This window comes from Zosterops lateralis (genome assembly GCF_965231275.1).
Source record: "Zosterops lateralis genome assembly, chromosome: 27".
Classification (NCBI taxonomy): Eukaryota; Metazoa; Chordata; class Aves; order Passeriformes; family Zosteropidae; genus Zosterops; species Zosterops lateralis.
In genome coordinates, this window is record NC_139787.1 from 5,870,078 (window position 1) to 5,892,240 (window position 22,163).

The 22,163-nt window shown below is 57.3% G+C and overlaps 3 protein-coding genes across 5 annotated transcripts; 1 reads left to right on the forward strand and 2 right to left on the reverse strand.

Moving 5' to 3' along the window:
* Positions 1-413: 413 nt before the first annotated feature.
* LOC310919527 (death-associated protein kinase 2-like) lies at positions 414-5,925 on the reverse strand. 3 transcript variants are annotated; one of them, XM_083878896.1, is made up of 13 exons: positions 5,840-5,925; positions 4,163-4,233; positions 3,574-3,677; positions 3,123-3,344; positions 2,900-3,038; positions 2,631-2,760; positions 2,404-2,452; positions 2,252-2,278; positions 1,982-2,134; positions 1,483-1,528; positions 1,307-1,396; positions 1,051-1,134; positions 414-708 (listed from the first exon to the last, which is right to left on the reverse strand). In XM_083878896.1, exons 1-13 carry the CDS (start codon positions 5,844-5,846, stop codon positions 628-630), a joined length of 1,203 nt encoding a protein of 400 aa, XP_083735022.1. In that variant the 5' UTR covers positions 5,847-5,925; the 3' UTR covers positions 414-627. The 3 variants fall into 3 exon arrangements, with proteins under 3 accessions (XP_083735022.1, XP_083735021.1, XP_083735023.1); XM_083878895.1 differs by having other exon boundaries at positions 605-1,134; XM_083878897.1 differs by lacking the exons at positions 4,163-4,233; positions 5,840-5,925 and having other exon boundaries at positions 605-1,134; positions 3,123-3,388; positions 3,574-3,680.
* Positions 5,926-7,517: 1,592 nt separating this feature from the next.
* Positions 7,518-10,781, forward strand: SH2D2A (SH2 domain containing 2A; the record flags this gene model as incomplete). Its single annotated transcript, XM_083878883.1, has 8 exons — positions 7,518-7,618; positions 8,617-8,706; positions 8,819-8,970; positions 9,140-9,315; positions 9,445-9,534; positions 9,685-10,027; positions 10,083-10,226; positions 10,362-10,781. Coding segments are annotated over exons 2-8 (1,344 nt in total), but the record flags the coding sequence as incomplete, so codon positions are not given.
* A 2,676-nt stretch (positions 10,782-13,457) lies between these two features.
* PRCC (proline rich mitotic checkpoint control factor) lies at positions 13,458-20,865 on the reverse strand. The gene is made up of 7 exons (XM_083878894.1): positions 20,075-20,865; positions 17,963-18,010; positions 16,977-17,555; positions 16,012-16,107; positions 14,800-14,943; positions 14,410-14,475; positions 13,458-13,912 (listed from the first exon to the last, which is right to left on the reverse strand). Exons 1-7 carry the CDS (start codon positions 20,858-20,860, stop codon positions 13,826-13,828), a joined length of 1,806 nt encoding a protein of 601 aa, XP_083735020.1. The 5' UTR covers positions 20,861-20,865; the 3' UTR covers positions 13,458-13,825.
* Between the last annotated feature and the right edge of the window lie 1,298 nt (positions 20,866-22,163).

Here is a 22,163-nt window from a genome sequence, read left to right on the forward strand (position 1 = left end):
GGGCCAGGGCCAGGGCATGTTTGGGAAATAGAGAGGGGGGAAAACAGGGCGGCCCCCCCGCGCCGGAGTGGGTGGGAAGGAAGAGCTGCCTCCTGCCTCAGTTTCCCCAGCCAGAGCAGGAGAATCCAAGTTGCCCTGGCAGGAGGACGCCAGGAAAGCAGCCAGCAACCCATGGAGTCCCCCCGGAGCAGAACAGAAGGGACAACTTAGGGGTCACTTTGCCTCACAGGGTGAATCTGAGGTGCCAGGAGCGCATGGCTTTGGGGTCCCCACGGAACAGCAGCCCTACAGTGAAGGAGAAAGCTGCGGGCAGTCAGCACCTGCCTGGCTGTGACCAGCCATCCTTAAGGGGAAGCAAAAGCAGGAGAAGAGGGTAGAGGAGGAGGAGGTGACATTTATTTTTCTCATTAGGACAAAGCAGGGAGGAGGGTCCCAGCCCTGGGGCAGCATGAGCTCCATTGCAGCAAAACCTGGGGGCAGGAGTGGGGTGCTGATGCCCCAGTGACCCTCCAACACCATGGAACTGGGAGCACTGGGGCTAGAGAGTGCCCCTGCCCCCTTGGATGGGATGATGGGGGGACCCTCAAGGCTCCTCTTGCAGGGGTCCTGTCTTTTTTTTGGAGGAGCTCAGGAGCAGCTGCTTCTCCGCCGGTGCAGCAGAGCGATCTGGGGGCTTCTCTCCTCCTCTTGGTCACTCTCACAGCAGCGCTGGTGGCACAGGGGGGGCTGCAGGGGAGGGAGGGCTTCCCCCGGAGAAAGAACCCCGCCAGAGAAGAGGGCACCCCAGGTGGAGACAACCCTCACTGCAGAGCCACTGCACAGTCTCCCACGCTATTTGATTCCCCTATCTCTGCCCAAGCCCCCCACCACACTTCCCTCATCTCATCCCAACAACAGGGGGGTCCCATGCTCTGTCCCTCTTGCCCAAAACAGGGGGTCTGCAGCATAGAGGGTACTGCCATATGGAGAAACTGAGACAGACCCTCCAAATCCCTTCTCTCCCCTCCCCAGCCCATGCTGGGTGGGATCTGGGGGCTCCTGGGGGCTCACCAGCTCCTCGTCCTCCTTCCTGAGGTCGCAGAGCAGTTGCATGCGGCAGAGCCGGTTGCAGGCAGACACTGTGTTGTAGGAGAGCTGGGGGACAGAAAGAGAGAGAGTCCAAGGTAGGGGTCCCTCCCCAGCTCTACTTCCCCCCCCATAGCACTACAGCCATCTCTGAGGTGGAGCCAGCCTTGAAATGGAGCCCAGCCTGAGCTCCCCAGGGGACTCAGGGGTGATGGGACCCCACAGCCGGGCACCCGTTCACCTTCCACTTCCTCCGGGCATTGAACTTGCGGAAGTTTCTCATGTTGATGGAGGAACGGCTCCGGCTCAGTGCCTGCTTCCTGCTCACGGGCTGTGGGAGCAAGGACACAGCACTGTCACTCTGTCTCCACCCTGGCAGCCAGGGTCTGGCAGCCACCCCTTGCCTGTGCCTCTCACCTTGATCCAGGGGTGGACCAGGCACTCGGATGCTGTCATGCGGTGCCTGCGACACAGAGGGAGGCATTGGGGTTGGGGGTCCAGGCCCTACACATCCACCATGGGGATTGGGAGATGGGGATGGTGCTGGTGGGAACAGAGAAGGGAACCAAATGGAAGTGGAGATGATGGGGATGGAGATGTGAATGAGATGAAGATGGAAATAGAGGTGGGATGGAGGTAGGGATGAGATGAGGATGGGGATGGAAAGAGAGATGGGGATAATGGAGGTAGAGGTGGGGATGAAGATGAGGTTGGGGACAGGGTGGGATGGAGATGGGGATGAGGAAGATGGGGATGTTGGAGGTGGAGATAACCAGGGTGGAGGTGGGGGTAGTGATGGGAAGGAGATGGAAGGGATGGGGATGAGGAAGATGGGGATGTTGGAGGTGGAGATAACCAGGGTGGAGGTGGGGGTAGTGATGGGAAGGAGATGAAAGGGATGGGGATGAGGCCTCACTCTGGTTCTTTCACCAGCAACTGGCGGATGAAGTCTTTGGCCATCTCGGAGGTCTGGCTGAAGCAGTGCTCCTCAAACTCGTAGGTACCAGCCACTACATTGGAGAGAGTCTCAGCATCCGTCTCACCCTGGAACGGGGACAGGCCACTGAGCCTGTGGGGACACAACAGAGCTACTGAGTCCAGGACAGCACCAGCTCAGCCACCTCAGCACCCACAGTCCTTGTGCCTCAGCTTCCCACAGCCACAGGGAGCGTTGCCCCATACTCACAGAATGTAGGTGATGACACCGATGCTCCTGAAAGGCAGAGGTGGGGGTCAGGTGCTGCCCTCCCCAGGGTCCCCCCGTGCCCTGTGGGCACCCAGGGGAGTCCCTCCCCACCCACCAGCTCAGCCTGTTGTCCCCAGGTCCTGACCCCTCACCACATGTCAGTCGCAGGGCTCAGTGGCTCATAATTTATCACTTCAGGAGCTGGGGGCAAACAGAGCCAGGGTGGGACATTAGAGGGACAGCACCATCCTACCACCTCCCTCCCTGCATGCCTGGGGGTCCCATCCCCAGCCCTTGGTGTGGCCCCTCAGAGCAGCCCAGCTGTAGTCCCAGAGCAGGGACTGGGGATGTACGAGGAGCAGGAGCCCCAGGGATGTACCGATATACTGGGGGGTCCCACAGAGGCTCTTGAAAGTGATCCCATCCTCCAGCTGCTGGGCCAGCCCAAAGTCAATGATCTTGATCCAGGGCTTGGGGACATCCTTCTCCTGCAGCATGATGTTCTCAGGCTGTGGGAACAGGGCCGGGCACAGTGGGATGATGAAGGGGCTACCGCTGGGAAGCTGAGAAGAATGAGACTAGGGCTCTGGAGATGCCTGGCAGTCCTTGGATCCTCAGGGAGTGAGGATGGAGGGTTCCCATGAGCACCTTAAGGTCGAAGTGAGCGATGAGGCGGGCATGCAGGTATTCCACCCCACAGAGGATCTGCCCTAGGAACTCGATGGCCTCCTCCTCTGACAGCATCTCCTTCTCCGCAATGAAGTCGAAGAGTTCCCCACCACTGATCCTGTGCAGGATTGGGACAGGGGAGCTCGGCCACCTCCAACACATGGCACAAAAAGGCAGTCCCCCTCACCAGGACCCCACTCACAGCTCCAGGACAAGCACCACCTCGGCTCTGCTGGTGAAGAGGTCGTGAAGCCGCATGATGTTGGGATGGTGGAGCTGGCGGAGGATGGTGACTTCCTGCTCCACCTGTGCCCGCTCCAGCCCCAGGCGGCTGCCCCAGTGCTGTCGCATCTTCACAAACTTGGCAGCGTAGAAGGTGCTGGTGCTGCGCTCGCGGCAGAGCCTCACCATGCCAAAGTGGCCACTGCAGCAAAAGCTGGGCTGGGGCACAGCTGGGCTGACCCCACACTGGGGGAAGAACCCAGGAATCCGGGCACTCCTGAGGCTCTGGTGGAGATGGGATCCCCACCTGTACCCCACTGAATCTGCCTGGATCCCTGCCTGCCCTGTGTTCATCTGCCTGCAGCCTGCTCACCTGTGGTGGGTCCCATTCACCTGCCCAGATCCCATTCACCTGAGTGATTCCTGCTCACCTGCCCAGCTTCTCCAGAAGCTCATACATGTCCTCCACATTGCCTGGGCTTGGGGTGGCTGCCAGGCCCTCAGTCCCCACATCCTCCCTGGGCTCAGCCACATCCTGTGGGGCAGTACCAGGACCTGGCTCAGACCCTGCCCAGAGTTGTGCCAGACCTGGGGGCGCAGGGACTCCTATCTCCTGGAGCACCAGAACCCCCCAGCACACTCAAAATTCTACACTGGGAATTCCCTGGTGCCTAGTACTGCATCTGAGCTCAGGCCCTGCCCAATTCTTCCAGTTCACACTAAATTCTTCAGCACGTGGAAACTTGGAGACTTTCACCCCTTGATAAGGACCTGCAGGAGCTGCTCAGGGGGCTTGGAAATGGGGCAGAAGCAGGAAAAGAGGGGGTCACAGAATCCTCCCTCTCCCTCACTGTGCTAGGGGTGCAAAATGCAGAGAAAACACAACATTTGGGGTTTTTTTTAAAAAAAGCAGATTAATAGCAGGTGAAAGCAACACTGTGAGCTCAGCCATGAGAGCCCTGCCCAGTCACTCCCAGCCCCGGACAGTGCCCCACACACACATCCACAGCCGTGGCTCACCTGCGGTCTGTCAGGGGCACCCCTCGGCTCCCCCTCAGCTGGGATCCCTGCCTGGCCACCCTCAGCCATCCCTGCAAAGACAAGAAGGCCCAGGGTGAGGGGGTGCATTGGGTCTGCATGGCAGGTCCTGGTAGCAGGAGGGAACAGGGGTGGCTTCTGTGAGAAGCTGACAGGAGCCTCCCCCATGTCCAAGAGAGCAAATGCCACCGGCTCTGGGATGGACCTGCCTCTGGCCAAGGCCGAGCCCAGCAGTGACGGTGGCAGCACCTTGGGATAACAGAGTTAAGAAGGGAGAAAAGTGATTGTGCAGAATCAGTTGCGGCAGACAAATGTGTGAGAGCAGCAGCCCTGCAGAGTCCAAGGTCAGGGAGGAAGGAGGGGCAGGAGGGACTCTGGGCACCAGAGCGGAGATTCCCCGGCAGCCCGTAGGGGTCCCCGGGGAGCAGAGACCCCCCTGCAGCCCTGCAGGAGCCCTCAGCCGAGCAGGGGATGCCCGAAGGGGGCTGTGAGCCTGTGGGAAGTCCCTGCTGGAGCAGTTCCCGGGGCACTGAGCCCGGGCAAGGAAGGGCCCCAGCCTGGAGCAGCTGGGGCAGAGCTGCAGCCCACGGGAAGGACTCCTGCTGGAGAATTCCCTGGAGAAGGGTCTCCCGAGGAAGGCAGGGACCCCACCTTGGCCGAGCTGGGCAAGGACTGCGACTGCCCTGGCTGAGCAGTGGCAGAAACAACCTGTGCTGAACTGCCCGGGGCCCCATTCCCATCCCCCTGTGCTGCTGGAGGGAGGAGGGAGAGCCTGAGGAGGGAGGCATGGTGGGGAAGACGTTTCTAAGGTTTTACTTTTCATTATCCTGCTCTGATTTGATTAGTAATAAATGCAATTAATTTCCCCAATTTGAGTCTGTTTTGCCCATGACATTAATGGGTGACTGACCCCTCCCTGCCCTTATCCCCACCCCGGAGTGCTTTGTTCTATTCCCCGTTCAGGTGAGGAGGGCAGTGACAGAGTGGCACCTGGCACCCAGCCCCCCACAGAGGGGTGAGGGGTTTTGGAGGGGACAAGCATCTGCCTACATCTGGCAGAGTCTCTTCAGCTCGTTGCACTGAGGTGGGGACGTGTCTCATACTCAGCAGCGCCAAACCACAAACCTGCCTCTCTCAGCTCACTCAGAGCAGGCCAACACCAGGACCCAACCCCCCTGTGCCTCAGTTTCCCCAGCTGTACAATGGGATGATGCTCCAGAACAGGGGCAGTGGGACCAGTAGCTCTGCAGGGAAGCAGAGAACTGCAGGGGATTTGCTCTGAGGCCCAGTGTTGGGGCCACCTCTATGTCCCCAATTCTGTGTCCCCAGGATTGGGTGGTTTCCTGGGCTGGGATGGGTTGCAGGGTCCAAGGCCATCAGGAAAGAGATGGGGATGGCAATATTGACTCTTCCCCAGGAAAAAACAGGGGCATTCTGGAGGGCTTTGAGACCCACATGGACAGCCCCTGAGGATGGAGGTACATCACAGTGGCTGGACACAGTTCCCGGCCCCATGTGGCTGTGCTGCACCACTGCCTGCACCAAACAGGAGCTGGGACCCTTTCTGTCCCCCACCGGGGCCCTAAAGGAGAGTCAGTGGTCCCCAAGCCCCATTCCCCTTCAGTCTCTCTGGCTCCCAGCTCAGCTGTGCCCCCTTACCTTCCATGAGCCTTCCTCCACATCCAGCAGCACTTCTTCCTCACTCCCCAGGCAGCCAGCACAAGGGACAGTCACTGACCACTCGGGCTCTCCCCTGGCCCCTGGGTTGGTGGAGGCACCCGGCCAGGCACTGCTGGCCCCTGGCACGGCCTGGAACTGGCCGGTCCCCGAGTGGGTACGTGCACGGGGGCGGCTGCAGCTGAAGCCAGGCCAACATCCCCGACCATGTGACATGTCTGTGGGGGGACAGTGTGTCTGTTTGTCCCCTGGGGATGGACACAAGCACCTGATTCCTCCATGCCTTGCCAGACACGCCCTTGCACTGAGATGTTTTTGAAAGGAGGGAAACTGAGGCACGGGTGGCCTCAGGCCCCAGTGGAAACTGATGAACTCCTATGCAGAACTGGACCCATGTGGGCTGCAGGGGGGCAGAGTGTCCTGTCCCACCATATCCTGCAGCCACTCACCAGGAAAACTAGCCTGGCCTCAGCACTGGCTGCCAGAAAATGAGCTCCCAGGTCAGCATCCAACTTCCAAAAAGCCCCGCTGGACCCCAAAACCCCCCAACCAAGAGAGCCCCTGAGCCTGGCATGTCATGGGGACCTGGGACGCCTCACCTCCAGCTCCAGCCTTCCTCCAGCAGCCCTGACAGCGCCAGGCTCTGCCTCACAGTTGTGGCATTCCCAGGGAGCTGGGGCAGGATCTGGCCACAGCAGCGCAGGACAAGAAAAGCTCTGCGTTCCTCCTCCCGCGGGCTCTTGATAACACCCCCAGCTGTGAAGAGGAGCCAAAAAAGGCCTGTAGGAACAGTTCCTGGTGGTTCCAACCTCAGCTGCTTGAAGAGCGGTCGGGACACAGTGGGATGAGCTGCTGGCAGACAGTGCCCCTCTCACCGAGGTTCCCCCCTTCCGATGTGACCGTGAAGATTGCAAACAGGAAGCCTGGCTGACACCGCGAGGGGAAATGTGTGAGGCTGTGAAGGTTTTAAGGAGGGACGAGTATTTTTAGGTGGAGGGAACCGGGGCTGGCACCACTCTGCATGCTAGGGGCTGCTGGGGGGCGCCAGGCACCCACCCCAGGGTTTGTGGACCCACTGCATGGCTCATCTATCTCTGTTCCCGGTGCGATGGATGAACTGGACCCAGCCCTAATCTTTGTCCTAATTCCCAATCCATGCAAGCCCTGGGATGCAGCCAGGTTGGCACTGATCTGGCCCTGGGTCCAGCTGGAGCCTGGCACCACCCGGGGCGAGAGTGGCAACAGACACGTGGCAGAGCCACAGCATTGGCAGATCAGCTGCTGTTCCCTCTGGCTCTGGCACCCAGCGTCTGAGGAAGGGGAATGGTGCTGGATTATACCATGCCAGGACTGAATCCTGGCTCAAGGTGTGAGCCTGTCCTCACCGAGCTCTGCTGTCCCCACTGAGCTCTGCTGTCCCCATGCCCAGCAGTCCAGGTTCCAGGATGCAGACAGGAGGGACAAAGACACTTTTGCAGGCTTGGATGTGCTGGTGGGCAGGTGGCCAGAGTCCTCTCCTGTCCACAGCCCAGCCTGCCCCGAGGCTGCCGGTGTCACCTGGGTGTCACCCCACGGCCACCATGCCACTTTCCTGTGACGTCTCCCCATCACATGAAGATTCTTGCAGCTTGTGGTTGCTGCTTCCTGCCTGTCACAGGCAGCAGAGGCAGAGCACAGGCAGGGCAGCGGTGCTGCCCCACCCCACCCGTCCCCCTGCACCCCTCGGCCGCAGACAGCCAGGGCCTGTGTGGCCCCGCAGAGGTAGGAGTGTGGGCTGGGGGTTGGGGCTGGGGCCTGGGGTTGGATTTGCAGCAAGGCCAAGGAGTGAACCCTGAGCAGGGGCCACTGGACAGGGCAGCACCAGGCAGTGCAGGAACACTCCCCCTGCACAAAGGCAGGACAAAGGGCACGATGATGGGATGAAGAGAGAGGGGTTGGGATCCCCTGCCCACACCAGCCCTTCCAACCAGATCTTACATCTCCAAAAGGGGAAGTCCAGCCCGGAAATGTCTCATAGAGCAAAGCTTTCAGCCCATTTCAAGACTGATCAGACTCGTTCCCACCTCAGGAGTGCAGGGTTTCAGAGGCCCCAGGGAGCAAACCCTGCCGAGCTGCCCCACTGAGGCCAAGGTGCTGGGATGGGGGAGTAGGGATGAGCCCACCACACCTGCCCAGCACCTCCATCCAGCTGGGGGATGCATGGCATGCTCGGGACAGTGGCATTGTCCCCAGAGCCTGGCCATGCCTGGGCAGAACCTGTCCCGAATTCTCCTCCCCAGCACTCCCTGAGCTGGGTTACTGCAGTTTGGGAAGTTTTCTCTCTTTGTCAACACCTTCCTCATCTTCCCCTGCCTGCTGGGGCACAGAGCTGGGCTGGGCACAGCCATAGGTTAAAGGTGGAGCTGGGGTGCCCTTCTTGGTGGCTGGATCCCCTTCCTCTCAGACAAACCTCGGCTGACTCCTCTGACTCAGCTTTTCCTCCCAGATCCTAACAGCCCCAGCATCTTCCACCCCCTCGAGCATCTGCTGGGGATTAACGTTGTTTTGCTGGGTGTTGGCAGCTCAGGGTCAAGCTCAAGATCCCTCAGGAGCTGCTCAGCCTCTCCCTCCCTTACCCAGGGCTGACCTGACACACTGGGGACTTCAGAGGGGCTGAAGGATTCACATGCTTTCTCCTCAGCTCCTCCCTACCTACATCACTATCCTCAGGGCTTTTCTCCTCTGAGGTCTCAAGGACACTGTCTCTTCCCATCATGCAGGTGCAGCGTGGTCTCCCTGGGGGGTGGATCAGGGTGATGAACCTGAGCTTGGGGAACACAAGGTGAAGGTGATGCTTACCCAGGTTGTTGGTAAGAGCAGGGCCTGCAGGGGGTGTCTTGGAGCCCCCCAGACTCTGCAGTGCTCTACAGGCAGTAGAGACCTCCCTGCCCTGAGCCTTTTTCTCCCCATTCCCTGGGACAGGGGATCCCATGGATGACGACCGTCCCCTCTTCACCACCTTCAAGCCTTTTGGTGAGGACAACACAGCCAGATCCAAGCCAGCACCCAACACAACCCCCATCCAGCCCCAGGGGGCAGAGCTGCTGCCAGGACACCACAACAGACACGGCAGGGTAGGACATGGGAACACAAGGGTGGACATGAGCCCTGCTCACCATCCCAGCCCTCGCACATTCTCAGGGGTTGCGCCCTCATGGGCTACACTGGGAGCCCCATGCAGGGAGCGGAATATTCTTGGCACATGTCCTCAGCTGAGCTGCCGGTGATGCCCCTTCCCTCCAGGTCATTCCAGGCTTCTGGTCACCTCCACCAGCCCAGTCCCTGCCTGAAGGTGACCTGTGGCCAGACCGGGTGGCCCTGCGTGCCCGGACAAGGCTGTGGTTTGAGCAGACACAAGCCCAGAGGTTGGGGCCTGAGGGGAAGCTCCCAAAGTGGTTCCACGGCTTCATCAGCCGGAGGTGAGTGAGGGGGAGGCCAAGGTGGGGAACAGGGTCAGTGTACCCACCCCTAGGCTCCTAAACAGGGAGCTGGATCCCTGGATCACATGAAGAGGATGAGGTTGAATGGCTCAGCATCCCTTCCCACAGGGAGGCAGAGGAGCTGCTGCAGGATCAGCCCTTGGGCTGCTTCCTGGTCCGCTTCAGTGAGAGCACCATCGGCTTTGTCCTCTCCTACAGGTGAGGGACCCCTCTGAAGGGAGGGGACAAGCTCGGTCCCCTCCTGGCTGCTATGCCCATCCCATCCCATCCCATCCCATCCCATCCCATCCCATCCCATCCCATCCCATCCAATCCCATCCCATCCCATCCCATCCCATCCCCTGTCAGGGGCAGGGATCGCTGCCGGCACTTTGTCCTGGACCAGCTGCCAGACGGGCGATACGTGATCCTGGGGGAGCGCAGTGCCCACGCCGAGCTGGCCGAGCTGCTGCAGCACCACACCACGGCCCCTGTCACGCCGTACCAGGAGTTCCTCACCGTGCCCCTGCCATGCGGATGGGTGAGGTCCTGGCCCCTGAGAGCCCCTGCAGCCCTGCAGTCATTCCGGCTGGGGGATGGACAGGGGGATTTTCCCAAAGCCAAGGGAAGTCCAAGCATCACAAAAACTGGGGATGGAACCACAACCACCCTGGCTACCAGGAGCAAGGAACCAGCCCATGGCCAGCACCCGGCTGGGTCTGCCCTGACCATGCACCCATCCCGACATCTCTCTGCTCTCCCTGCAGAAAGACGAGCCCCGAGGACGGACACAGCCCCCAGCTGGCAGTGATGCTGCACATTCCTCACTGAGCGAAGCACCAGCAAAGCTCCCGGAGTACAGTACTGTGTCCCTGGTGACCCTCAGAGCCGAGGGCGGCTCCGCCAGTGAGGTAATAGCGCAGAGGGAATAGAGGCGCTTTCCCGCGGACAGGAGCCACAGTTCTCACGAGGCGGGGGGACACAGTCACAGCCACCACGGACCCACTTCCAGCCCTCACCTCCGTCCTGCCTCATCTCTCCCCCAGGCTCTCAGCGCCCCGCCATCGCTCCCTCCCAAGACCAGCTCCCGGGCCGCGGTTCGGGGGCCGCACAGCCCCTCCAGCAACGCAGCAGCGCCCGAGGCTCCCTATGCCCAGGTGCACAAAGAAGCTGCCCGCCTCGAGCCCCAGGAGGCCAAGTACCAGCAGCTCATGTGTTTCCACGTCTACGCCGAGCCCCGCGAGGACATCGCCCCCAGCCCCCCCACGCGCTGCGAGCCCGAGGAGCCCACCCCCGAGGAGCCCATCCCCTTCTATGCCATGGCCCGGGGCCGGAGCCCCCGCGCCGGCCCCGAGGAGAACATCTACTCCGAAGTGGCACTGGCCCGGCAGGATCTACCTGCTCGGCTCCCCACGGCACCCCAAAACGCCTTTTCTACGCTGCCCCCCAAGCCCCGGCCCCACCACCGGCTCTTCCGCAGCGTTTCCAGCCAGGACTGCAAGAGGAGGCAGCTCTCGGCTGCTCCCAGCACAGACAGAAAGGACAGAGGACCTTCCAGCACAGGCACAGAGGTGGGTCCCCAAGGCAGGTCATTGCTCTAGAGCTCAGTCCCAACATGAGTGAGGCAACCCGGAGCCTGAGGGATCAGGGTTTGCTCCATACCAGGAGCACAGGGAGGAGTATGGAAACCTGGAACAGTTCAGGTTGGAAAGAAACGCATCCCATTCCACCCCGTGCCATGAGCAGGGACACCTTCCATAATCCCAGGTTGCTCCAAGCCCTGTCCAACCTGGCACTGAGCACTTCAAGGGATGGAGCAGCCAGCCACAGCTCCTCTGGGCACCCTGTGCCAGGGCCTCCCCACCCTCACAGGGACGAATTTCTTCCCAATATCCCTAACTCTGCCCTCTGGCACTGGGAAGTCATTCCCCCTTGTCCTGTCACTCCAGGTCCTTGCAAAAACTGGGTTCCTGGCCCGAGCAAAGCCAAGGCCTGGGAGGGTGAAAGACCAACTTTGTGCTATTTCCTGGCTCTCAAATCCACCCTCTCCCTGAGAATTCTTTAGGTCATTCTGAACCCTGCACTGGAGTTGGATGACCCCGCGTACAGCCAGCGCACACACAGGGACCAGCAAACCACGGCCGAGAATGTGTATGAGCAGCTGCCTGGGGACTGCCCCTAAGCCATCTGCACAGGTGGGCTCAGGACATGACCTGGCTCCCAGGCAGGAGGAACCTCAGCCTCCATCTCACTGCAGGAAGCCCTTGGCCCTAGGAGAAGGGGTCCAAGGCTGCTCTTGGGCCCAGCTGGTGATGCCAATCTGCTCCGCGGAGAGCCCCTGCTCTTCCAGCTTCCCAACCCTGTTGGACAGTACAGGGGGGAGCACGGTTACCATACCTGTGAACACATTCCAAGGGACTTCTGTTAATAAAATGAGGGGGAAAAGGCTGTTACAGGAAAAACAGGGATGAGTTTGGCACAATTGGTGCATCCAGTTGGATATTAAATTAGCCAGAAACTGGACGGAGGCGACAGCCAGGGCTACGCTGAACCTCCCCAGCCTGGAGCCAACACTCCAAGCCCTGCCTGCTTCCTCAGCCACAAAATTTGGGATGACACCACTGTCCCATGGGGCATAAACCCTGGCTGGAACAGCACCAAGCCACAGTGGTGCTGGGCAGTGTCAGTGGTGCTCCCAGCTCAACAGAAGCAGGGAGCCAGGATGGCCAAAGCCCTGGCTCAGAGGGAAAAGGAAGGCTGGGATATCACAGCTGTGTTATCTCTGGGAAAATTCACTTCTGACTTTTCACAAACCTAAATTTCGTTGCTCTTAAAAGGTCAAAAGTGGAACACAAGCCCTTGGAACTTCCCTAAGTGCTAAACCTGAGCCATTACCCCAATGGGAAATGGAAAGGGGAACCTGCAGTTCCAGCCCCCACATAGGCTGTGCTCTACACTGCAAATTCCCCAGACCAAGAGGGTACCTGCATGAGGATCCGCACCCCTTGTGATGGAAACAGGGCTGGGTGGATTTGTTCAGGGGTATGTACCTTTACCAAACCTCTTCTGGGAGTACTTCACTGTACATACAAGATATAAATAAATTACTCAACAGTAACTTTATTCTGATAATTCAAATACTCAAAACAGGCTCTGCAAAGTACTAAATATACAGGGAGCTAAACTAAAAACAAGATTAGTTTAAAATGTTCTAAGAAAAGACTTCAGTCATGGGGGTTTGCCTGTTTTTAAGAGGTAACATGGGAGAAAAAAACCACCTCTTGGGAGTTGTTCTTACCAGAATAATAAATATTGGTCTTTTGAACTGTGGTTAAAACAAATAAAACCTGGAGTGGTGGGAACATAAGTTAAATAACCAGGCCAGCCCTCTGCTCCCTTTGGCATCACATGTTTTGGTGAAACACAAAGTTATACCATAGAGATTTGGACCCGTGGATTGGACCAGCAGAGCTGCACAGGATTTGCAGTCACATCACCTTGACAGAATTCCCTAAATTAAAAAAAAAAGTTTAATTTGAAGAAGTTGGTGCTGGGCAGTCTCCTTTTCCCAGCCAGGAGGGTAAAGTCAACACTTAATTGAAACAAAATTGATACAAACAAGCTGGGAAGAAAAACTACAGTTGGCAGCTCTCCTCTGTCTGCCCAGAGGAAACTGCGGAGCTCACTCCCAGCCAGCCACACGTGGGACACTGGAATACTCAGTTTGATGAGTCTGAAAACAGCCTGGGTCAGGACAGTAGGCCTTGGGTTAGGGGAGAAGGAGAGGGGAAAAGGAAGGACAATATACATGCACATATGGCTCAGGGTATCCCAAAGCCCTGAGTGTGCTGGGCAGGAGAACCTCCCTTCCAGGTGTAGTGCTTCCCCTGGCACACGCTCTGACATGCACAGGGGTGTCCCCTCAGCACAGCTCAGGCTGTGGAACCCAGAGCAAAAACACCAAGTTAAAAACCAGGACGTCAAAATCATTGTTATGAGAGGAGTGCTGGAGCAGCCTGGACACGAGGAAACAGCTGTGAGGACTTCTTAAAGGTAAGGACAAAATAAAAATTCCAAAGCCAGGCTTGCTCTTAGAACTCACCGTGTTTTAGAAAGGAAAATGACACTCTCAATGTCCAAGAGAGGAGCAAAGTGGGAACTGGGAGTTTATTGAGCCTCTGCTGAAGGGTCTGGCGTCAGGAGGCACAGTCTGTTCCCTCAGGACAGGAGCTGGAACCTCACAACCAGCACGTTCCCTACAGTGCCTTGGGACCGTCCTTGGCTAATTGGAACCTTCCACATTATTGTTTACAATGAGGGAGGGGAAGGATTACAGGTGGAATTTCAGGACCAGCTTGCAATGACCCTTCTTCCTGCCAGGCCAGGGAATGCAGTGCCCTCCCTCCCACTGAGCAGCCCCATCCTGGGGCCTGGCTGATCTCCCGGAGACCAGGAGACACTGGACACAGCAGGTCACTCGGGATGCCAGCCAAAAAGCAGGACAGATGTGTCAGAATCCGTATTTGGCTTGAGTCTGCCGTCTGCTGAGCTTGTTTTCAGACCATGTGTTTTTCAGTTCCAGTTCCCTCTCCTTGGCCTGCAGAGATGGAGATGATGCTGTTACCCTCCATATTTCAGTGACTCAGCAGCATTCCAGCCTCCTCCGGCCCTGCTCACGTGGATTACGGAGCCCTTCAGCCAGAAGCCTCGTTACAGGAGTTAGCACAATCATCCTGACAGAGGCCTGGATTAATTGGGATGCACAGGCATTTCATTCATGCTGAAAAGCAGCTTCTCGTGGGGATGGGCTCAGCAGCCACTTGCCAACCCCAGGCTGGAATCCAGGACAGGATCCCAGGGCCTTGGAACATGCAGGAAGGGCAAAGCAAAGCTGAAAGCTCAGGACTGGGACCCCCTCAGGGCCAGGACTCACCTCTGGCCCCACTGGGTCTCACCAGGACTCAGGGGGTTCTTGGGGACAGCCCCTGGTCCCCAGCTGGTGGAGGAGCAGCTCCACCACCCCAGCCTTGTTGCCAAGACCAAACCCTGCAATTCTGTCTGGATCAGTTCATACACCACAGGGAGGCCACTCACCTGATGGATCAGGTACGTGATCTGGTGTTTTCTCCTTTGCTGTCCTGTGGGCTGATCTCCTTTTTTCTGGAAAGCAGAGAGAGGTGAAGTGTTAAGCCTGGAGAGGTGCTTCCCTGGACAGCAAACCAAGACAACGGCCTGCACACAGTCATGCCAAGCAGCATTTGTTCCCCATTAAACTGCAGATTTATTCAGCTGAAGCACTTCCTGGCTGGCCCTCTCCACCCACATGCCATGTTTTGAAGAACTCTACTGATCTCTCACATGTCATTATTTACCAAGTCCTTGCTCCTCTCCCTGGGACTTGCCCAGCATCTAACACAGCTCCAGCTGGAGCTGATCTGGGCACTGAGCAGAGGCTCAAACCACAGCCCTCGCCCTCCACCCCACCTTGCTGAATGACTTCATGGTCTTCTCCTCTGTCAAAGATTTGGTCAGCCACTGCTGGGCCCCGCTCAGCTGGTCGTCACCTTTGATGTCCACAAAGTTGATCTCTTCCCTCCCACGATTCCGCTTGCCTTGCAGACGCTTGAACTGAAGGAAGAACAGAAGAGCTGGAATTACACTCAACACTGACCTGACACAAGGCACAGCAACAGTTTTCTAGCCAGGGTTTTGATCTTTTGGAGAATTTCAGCTTGCTATACATCCGAGTATCTAAAACTACTTAGCATGAAGGTTCTCATCTCATTTTCCTGTGCAGAAAACAGCACTTACTACTGCTTCCAGGCTTGCTCAGGAGACCCTTGGAGTCCTGAGTCTCTCAATTTAAGAGCCACAGAAGAACCTCAAGTTTTGCTGCCAACACATTCACCTGGTCTGCACTAGCCACAGTGTAGCCACAAGACAAGGGCAGCGCCCATCCCCTGAGCTGGCACTGCTGAGGCACCTCCAGTCCGAGGGTCAGTTTGGGCTCCTCCCGACAAGAAAGAGATTGAGGAGCTGGAGCGTGTCCAGAAAAGCTAACAGAGCTGGGAAAGGGGCTGGAGCACCAGGAGAGGCTGAGGGGGCTCAGCCTGGAGGAAAAGAGACTCAGGGGGGACATTCTCTGCACAGTTCCCTGACAGGAGGGTGCAGCCAGTGGGAAGTTGGGCTCTTCTCCCAGAGAGCAAGGGACAGGACAAGAGAAAATAGCCTCAAGTTGTGCCAGGGGAGGATTAGGTTGGATGTAGGGAAAATTTCTACACCCAGAGGGTTGTCCAGCCCTGGCACAGGCTGCCCAGGGCAGTGAAGTCCCCACCCCCAGAAGGATTTAAAAGCCATGTGGAAGTGGCACTCGGGGACATGGTTTAGTGGTGGCCTTGGCAGTGTTGGGGAATGGTTGCACCTGATGGTCCTGGAGCCTTTTCCAACCTCAGCAATTGATTCTATTCTGTACTTATCAGGCCTGCAGGCCCAGCTGGAGCAAGAGCCCAGCAGACTGTGGGAGGAACTCCACACGTGTTCATAACACAGCACGAAGCCCCCTGGAAAAACCACCCAGCCTAAGCCACTGGAAACACAGGCTGTGCTGGGGGCAGGACCATGGCTGCCAAGCAGGTCCTGTGTTCTGGCAGAGCTCAAAGCAAAGTTCCACAGGGGGACAGACAATGAAGTGCCAACCGCTTCGTCGTCGATGAAGGAGGAGTCGGTGCTTGTCTCCTGTGGTGGGGCCTGGGCTGGTTCCACCTCTGGGTAGTACCCGCTGCTGTAGTAATCCTGGCAGGGAAAGGGAAACCAGTTTGTTATGAGAGCACTCCTGGAGTGGCACCAAGCCAGGGACTGCCCCATGGCTGATTCCATCAGAGGAACAAACCCACAAACACTTTGAGGTACTTTTCACAAACGTCTGGAGTGACAGGACAAGGCGGAAGAACTTCCTGCTGCCAGAGGGCAGGATTAGATAGGATATTGGGAAGGAATTCATCCCTGTGAGGGTGATGAGGCCCTGACACAGGTTGCCCAGAGGAGCTGTGGCTGCTCCATCCCTTAAAGTGCTCAGTGCCAGGTTGGACAGGGCTTGGAGCAACCTGGGATCATGGAAGGTGTCCCTGCCCATGGCAGAGGCTGGGACTGTATGGGCTTTAAGGTTCCTTCCAACCCACACCAGTCTGGGATTCTATGAATTATTAGAAACAACCTGGGCTCAAACACCACCTCCAGTGAGCCCTGACTCTGCAGCTGCACATCCAGGGCATTTTCACACGAGTGCAGCTGTCAAACATCTGTCCAGTAAAGAACATCTGGAGCTCTCATGCCATGGGAATCCCCTTGTGCCCAGTGCTGTGGCTCCCTGTCCCAGGTATCTTGGGCTGGATTCTCTGCCCCGTATCCCAGGTATCTCACATAGGCTGGATTACCTGCCCTGTGTCCCAGGCAGTCCACATGGACCAGATTCCCTGCCCTGTGTCTCAGGCAGCTCACATGGACCAGATTCCCTGCCCTGTGTCCCAGGCAGCTCACATGGACCAGATTCCCTGCCCTGTGTCCCAGGCAGCTCACAAACACTAGATTCAGTAACTACCTTGAGCTATTCACTCAAGTACCTGTCCAGAGCCCCTCACTTCACCTCCAGCCAGTGAACCCACCTGGTAGTAGGCCCCGGGCTCGCTGTAGGCGGGGGGAAACTGGCCATAGGGGTGGCTGCCATAGTCCTCGCCGGGTTTGGGTGCCCAGCTGTGCTGAACTCCGCTGGAGCCCGCAGCCGTCTTGAACTCCAGAGGGGCATTAGCGGCCGCGTCCTGGAACTGGGGCTCCGGCTCTGTCCCGGGCGGAGGGTCCTCCAACCCCCCTGTGCCGGGGTACAGGTAGGGCTCGGCACCCACAGCACTGGGCTCACTCCTGTCAGACAAGGAGAAGTAGTTCTCTGGCTGCACCTCCTCGTCGCTGTCCTCCTCCTCCTGGGTGATCTGTTTGGTTACCTGCAGCGCTGCACTCTTGGCCGCAGCTTTGATCGCTGACGGGGACGGAGTTGTGGGCACGGCCGGCTTGGGCACGGGTTTGGCTTTGGAAGAAGAGCTGGGGGTCTTGGCAGGCCTGGAGTCGGAGGTGTTTTCTCCTGCTTTCCTTGAGAACGCATAGGGCAGGAGTAACCGATTGGTCTCTTTCACTGTCATGTTTTTGGGCTGAGGAAGCAAAGCGGACAAGCCGGAGCCCTCGCTGCGTCCCTGGTGACATCCATGCAGGACAAATGCAGCACAGAAAGAAAAGAGTGAGATTATTTGCTTTTCCTGACTTCCTGCCAATTATCCTCCCAATTCTAACACTTCTTGTGGGCTTCCCGCTGCTTGACTACTCTGAATACATTGCACAAAAGGCCAGGGGGATTTTGAAGGGAAATGTGGTACTTGCAAATATCTGCCCAATTCCCAAATTAATGCCTCTTTTGCCAAGATTTCAATTGGTGCAATTGCCCAAAAAAAGCACTTGAAAACCCATGGGATTTCAGGAATAGCCCTAAAGCCAAAAGTGGATGATTTACATAAGCCCAAGCCCAAGACTGGTAACAGTCAAACACTTTTTGGTGGTTTTTTTTGTTTGTTTGTTTGTTTAACCAAGTGCCCCTGTTATTTACCTGAAGAGTATTTTTTTTCTTTGCTGGTTCATCTTCCTCTGAATCTGACTGAGAGAGAAAACCAGAGCTCAGCACAACCTGAGATGCTAAACTAAAAAATTATGTTAATAAATCCCCGGAAAATAAACCCAAAGGCAGAGAAGAACTGCAGGTGCATAGCAACAGGTAAGGGCTCTCCTTCAGAGAGACAGACAACAGAGTTACAGGAGGGGAAGCACAAACCACACAAAGGGTGTAAAGTTCACTGCAGGGATACAGAGAATTGTTCCCAATAATGCAGAAATTGCTAAATATCCAGTTAAAGTTTGAGTGGAAAGCCTGGTTGGCATCAGAAAAGGCCCTAAGTATCTTCCTAATTTCATGGCTCCTCAGAGAGCTTAGAAGAGGCAACAGGGATTGAGGGATTGAGCCAGTTTACCTCCAAATCATAAACCAGGGAAAGACAAGGAATGTATATAAATAAAGAACATTAGGAGTGACAGTAAACCCACCTGTCAGTTTGGGAGAGAAGGGACACTGTGACTGCCCTGGATCATCTCCAGGGGATGAACTACAGCAATGGGAGAGATTTTAAGGAGAAAGAGGGAACAACTGAGGACGTCAGCCACAGATCAAGGGACCTCCAGGAATCCCAAGTGGGAACTGCTCAGACCAGCTCCAGTTTAAGATACTTTTTGTCCCTTCAACATTCATTTGCCCTACACTGACAACCTGCAGAATGTGTGGTCAGAGCCCACACAGCAGAGCCCAGAGAGGGTAAAGCAGGAACCTGTGCATTCCAGCTGTCTGGAATCACACCACACTGCTGCAAGCAGGTAAGTGAAAAGTGGCTGTGAGGGACTGGGATATCCCTCAGCCCTCTGTCCCAAAGGCTGATACTCCAGAGCTCTGGGTCTGGAATTTGCCAAACTGGGATGGTTATCAGGAGCAAGATGGTCCAGGAAGGAAGGGAGAACCTGTGTCCTCTCCCTCTCTTTCCATGACCACCTCCCCCACCCCCCCACCCCCACAGACTCTTCCAGCAAAGCAACAACACTGACTTCATCTGGGCTCCCCCAAAGTACTGCCAGGACGTTGTTTATAAATCCTTCCTCAACAACCCTGTCCCCATGGAAATGACCCCAAGCTTCCAGTTCAGCTCTTCCTACAGCCACAGGCACTCCTGTCACACCAAAAACAGTGACATGAGTGACAACAGGCCAGGTTGAGGCAACCTGGTCTGGTGGAAGGTGTCCCTGTCTGTGGACAGTGTGGAACAAGACAACTTTTAAGCATTTCTTCCAACCCAAACCACTCCAGGATTCCAGGTGCTGATTTAGATGGGATATTAGGAAAAAATTCTTCTCTGAGGGTGATGAGGCCCTGGCACAGGGTGCCCAGAGAAGCTGTGGCTGCCCCATCCTGGGAAGTGTCCAAGGCCAGGTTGGACAGGGCTTGGAGCACCCTGGAACAGTGGAAGGTGTCCTTGCCCATGGCAGGGGAGTGGAACAAGATGAGCATTAAAGGTCCTTTCCAACCCAAACCATTCCATGATTCTATGACAGTGCTGTCCCAGAGGAAATGAGCAGTGGGGAGAGGATGAAACCTGATCAGCAGGGATCCTGACTTAAAAACCAGGTGGACAGGGACCTGCCTTTCCCTACTGTCCCTGACTGCAAGGCACAGTAATCACCAAAAAAAACCCCCCAAAAAACCCCAAAAAAATCAACACAAAATGAGAAGGAAATGGTCACCTAAAAGTTCGGAAGACGCCTGAAGCCCTCAGACAAATAAGCAATAAACTGATTGAAAAACCTATCACCTGCACAGCAAACGAAATACTTTTTTGAGCTACAACGCCCTGCAGCTTCACATCATCAACTCGTTAACTCCAAGAATAAAGAAGGGCGCAGATAATCTGGGTTTGGCTGCATTATGATTATAAATAAGGTTTCTATATCAGTTTAACTCTGCAAAGCGCTTTAGGATTAGGGCAGGCAGCCAGGACAAATCTTCCCGTGGATGACACAACAATAGATCCCGGTACCTCGGTGTGAGAGAGCGAGAGAAGAGACCCGCGGGGGGAGGTTTCACCCCCGAAGGGCTCAAGGAGGGGGTTTGTTCCATACTCACATCCCCCTTGTGCAGCTCAGGCGCCGCAATCCGCACCGGCTCCGTCCTCTTCTTTGGCTTGGGGAGGCCCAAACCCGCCCCGGGGGAGGCAGCGGGGGGCGGGCTGAGGGGGGAGGCGGCGGTGGTCGCGTTCCTGGGGGGCGGCAGGAGGAGCCCCCTCGGCCGAGGTGACTCCGCGGCCCCGTCCCCGCTGGCGGCCGGCTCGGGGGGGCTCTCGGCCCCAGTCTGGCCCGCCGGGGGGCTGCCGAAGCCGCTCACAGTGGGCGGGGGGCCCATGAGGAACGACATGGGCACCGCGGGGACTCTGGGCGGGGGCAGCGCGGCGAAAAGCCCCCGGGACGAAGGCTGCTCGGCGGCGGCTGGGGGAGAATCGGCGGCTTCCTCCTCCTCGCCCGCAGGCTCCTCCGCATCGCTGTCCTCCTCGCTGCTGGCGTAGGCCACGAGGGACATGGCCCCGGGGAGGGCGGCCCTTCGCGGGCAGCAGCCGCTACGCGAGGCCGGGGATCCACCCTTCGCGCTAGGCCGCACCGCCGCCGCGCCTTCAGCGCCCGCAGCGGGGAGGAAGGGGCGGGCGGGGGCGAGGCTACGCCGCCATGGCGGCCCCTCCCCGTGCGGCGGCGGGGCCGCGGAGCGAGGCAAGGCGACGGCGGCGGCTCCGCGCTCCCGGTAATGGCTGCCGGCAGCGCCCCGCTGCCCGCGCTGCAGCGACGCCGGACTACAACTCCCGGCGTACCCCGCAAGCAGCGCTGGGCCCGCCTCCCCATATGCCCCGCCGCGAGGCGCCATGGGAAATGTAGTCTGTGGTGCCACGCGGCGGAAGGCCCGGGCAGAGCGGGGGTGCGGGAAGGCCCCTGGTGACGGGGACGAGGATGAAGACGAGGACGAGGAGGGCCCAACGCACCCCCGCCAGGCCACTCGATTCATTGCCAAACCGAGCCCTGAGCTGGGACTGTGGCTACCGGTGTGTCCCCGGTGCACTGTCACTGTGGGACATGGGCTGGGGGTCCGCATGGGCTCTCCCTGCCTTCCATCCTTTCATCCCGTGGTAGTTTGGGGATCAGTGCTGTGAGCCCCAGTGGAAGCTGCTGGACTGGGATGCAGGAGGCATGGCCTGTACCCTGTTTATCCCTCTGGCGCCTTGCTGATTTTCGATTTGACACCTTTGACCTCTTTCTAGGTCATTCTGGCCTTAATAAGCAATGAGCTCAGCTTGAATTTGGGTCCCCAACACCCAGGGAAGCGATTTACGGAGCTCCTCTGAAGTACCAGCACAAGTAATTAAAGCAAAATGAAGATAAATGAGGAGCTTATCCTGAACCCTCTGTCATTTGGAACGGTGTGAAATCCAGCCAACGTGCCCTGTCCCACCCCTCCTGGCCTGTTCTGGAGGGCTGAGGAGTGTTAAAAATACAGTATTAAAAATAGGCATTGAGGCCTTGGGGAGCGGGAGGGACAGGCATGGGAGGATTCCAGGAGCTGGGACACACAAGTTACGTTTTCCCCCGCTCCTTACACAGCTGTGACCTGTGAGGGCAAAGCCAAGCAATCCCAGCACAAGGACACTGAGGAAGACAATGAGAAGGAAGGTGTCCCTGTGGCCACAGGGCCGCTATGGCTCATAGAAAGTCTCATCTGTAACAGTCTCTCTTCAGGAGCCCCTTTCCTTGAGAATGAGGGTTCCATATCCAGCAGAAACAGCAAGACTTTGTCTTTGTAGTGACACGCAAGTGTGCCCACTGGGAGAGTGAACCCCCATCACAGGGGCTGAACCCCAAAGTGTGTCAAAGCCCTCTCCTTTCACAGCTCCACTAATCCGCTCTACAAATCCAAAGGAAACCAAAATAGAGGTGGAGATTTTTTGTGGACAGTGTTGCTGTCACTTCACCAGCAAAACACCCCTTGCACTCAGAATTATAGTTTGGGCTGGAAGCAGCCATAAAGATTCCTGGGTATTGGTTGGGACCTTCCTGGCAGATTTTTTTCACTCCTTCCTAAGTGTCCAGGTTTGTAAATTTTTACGATTTAGGAACTGGGAATGGGTGATTCACTGAGGAGCACAGAGTGGTTCAACCACCCCAACCTCTAATAC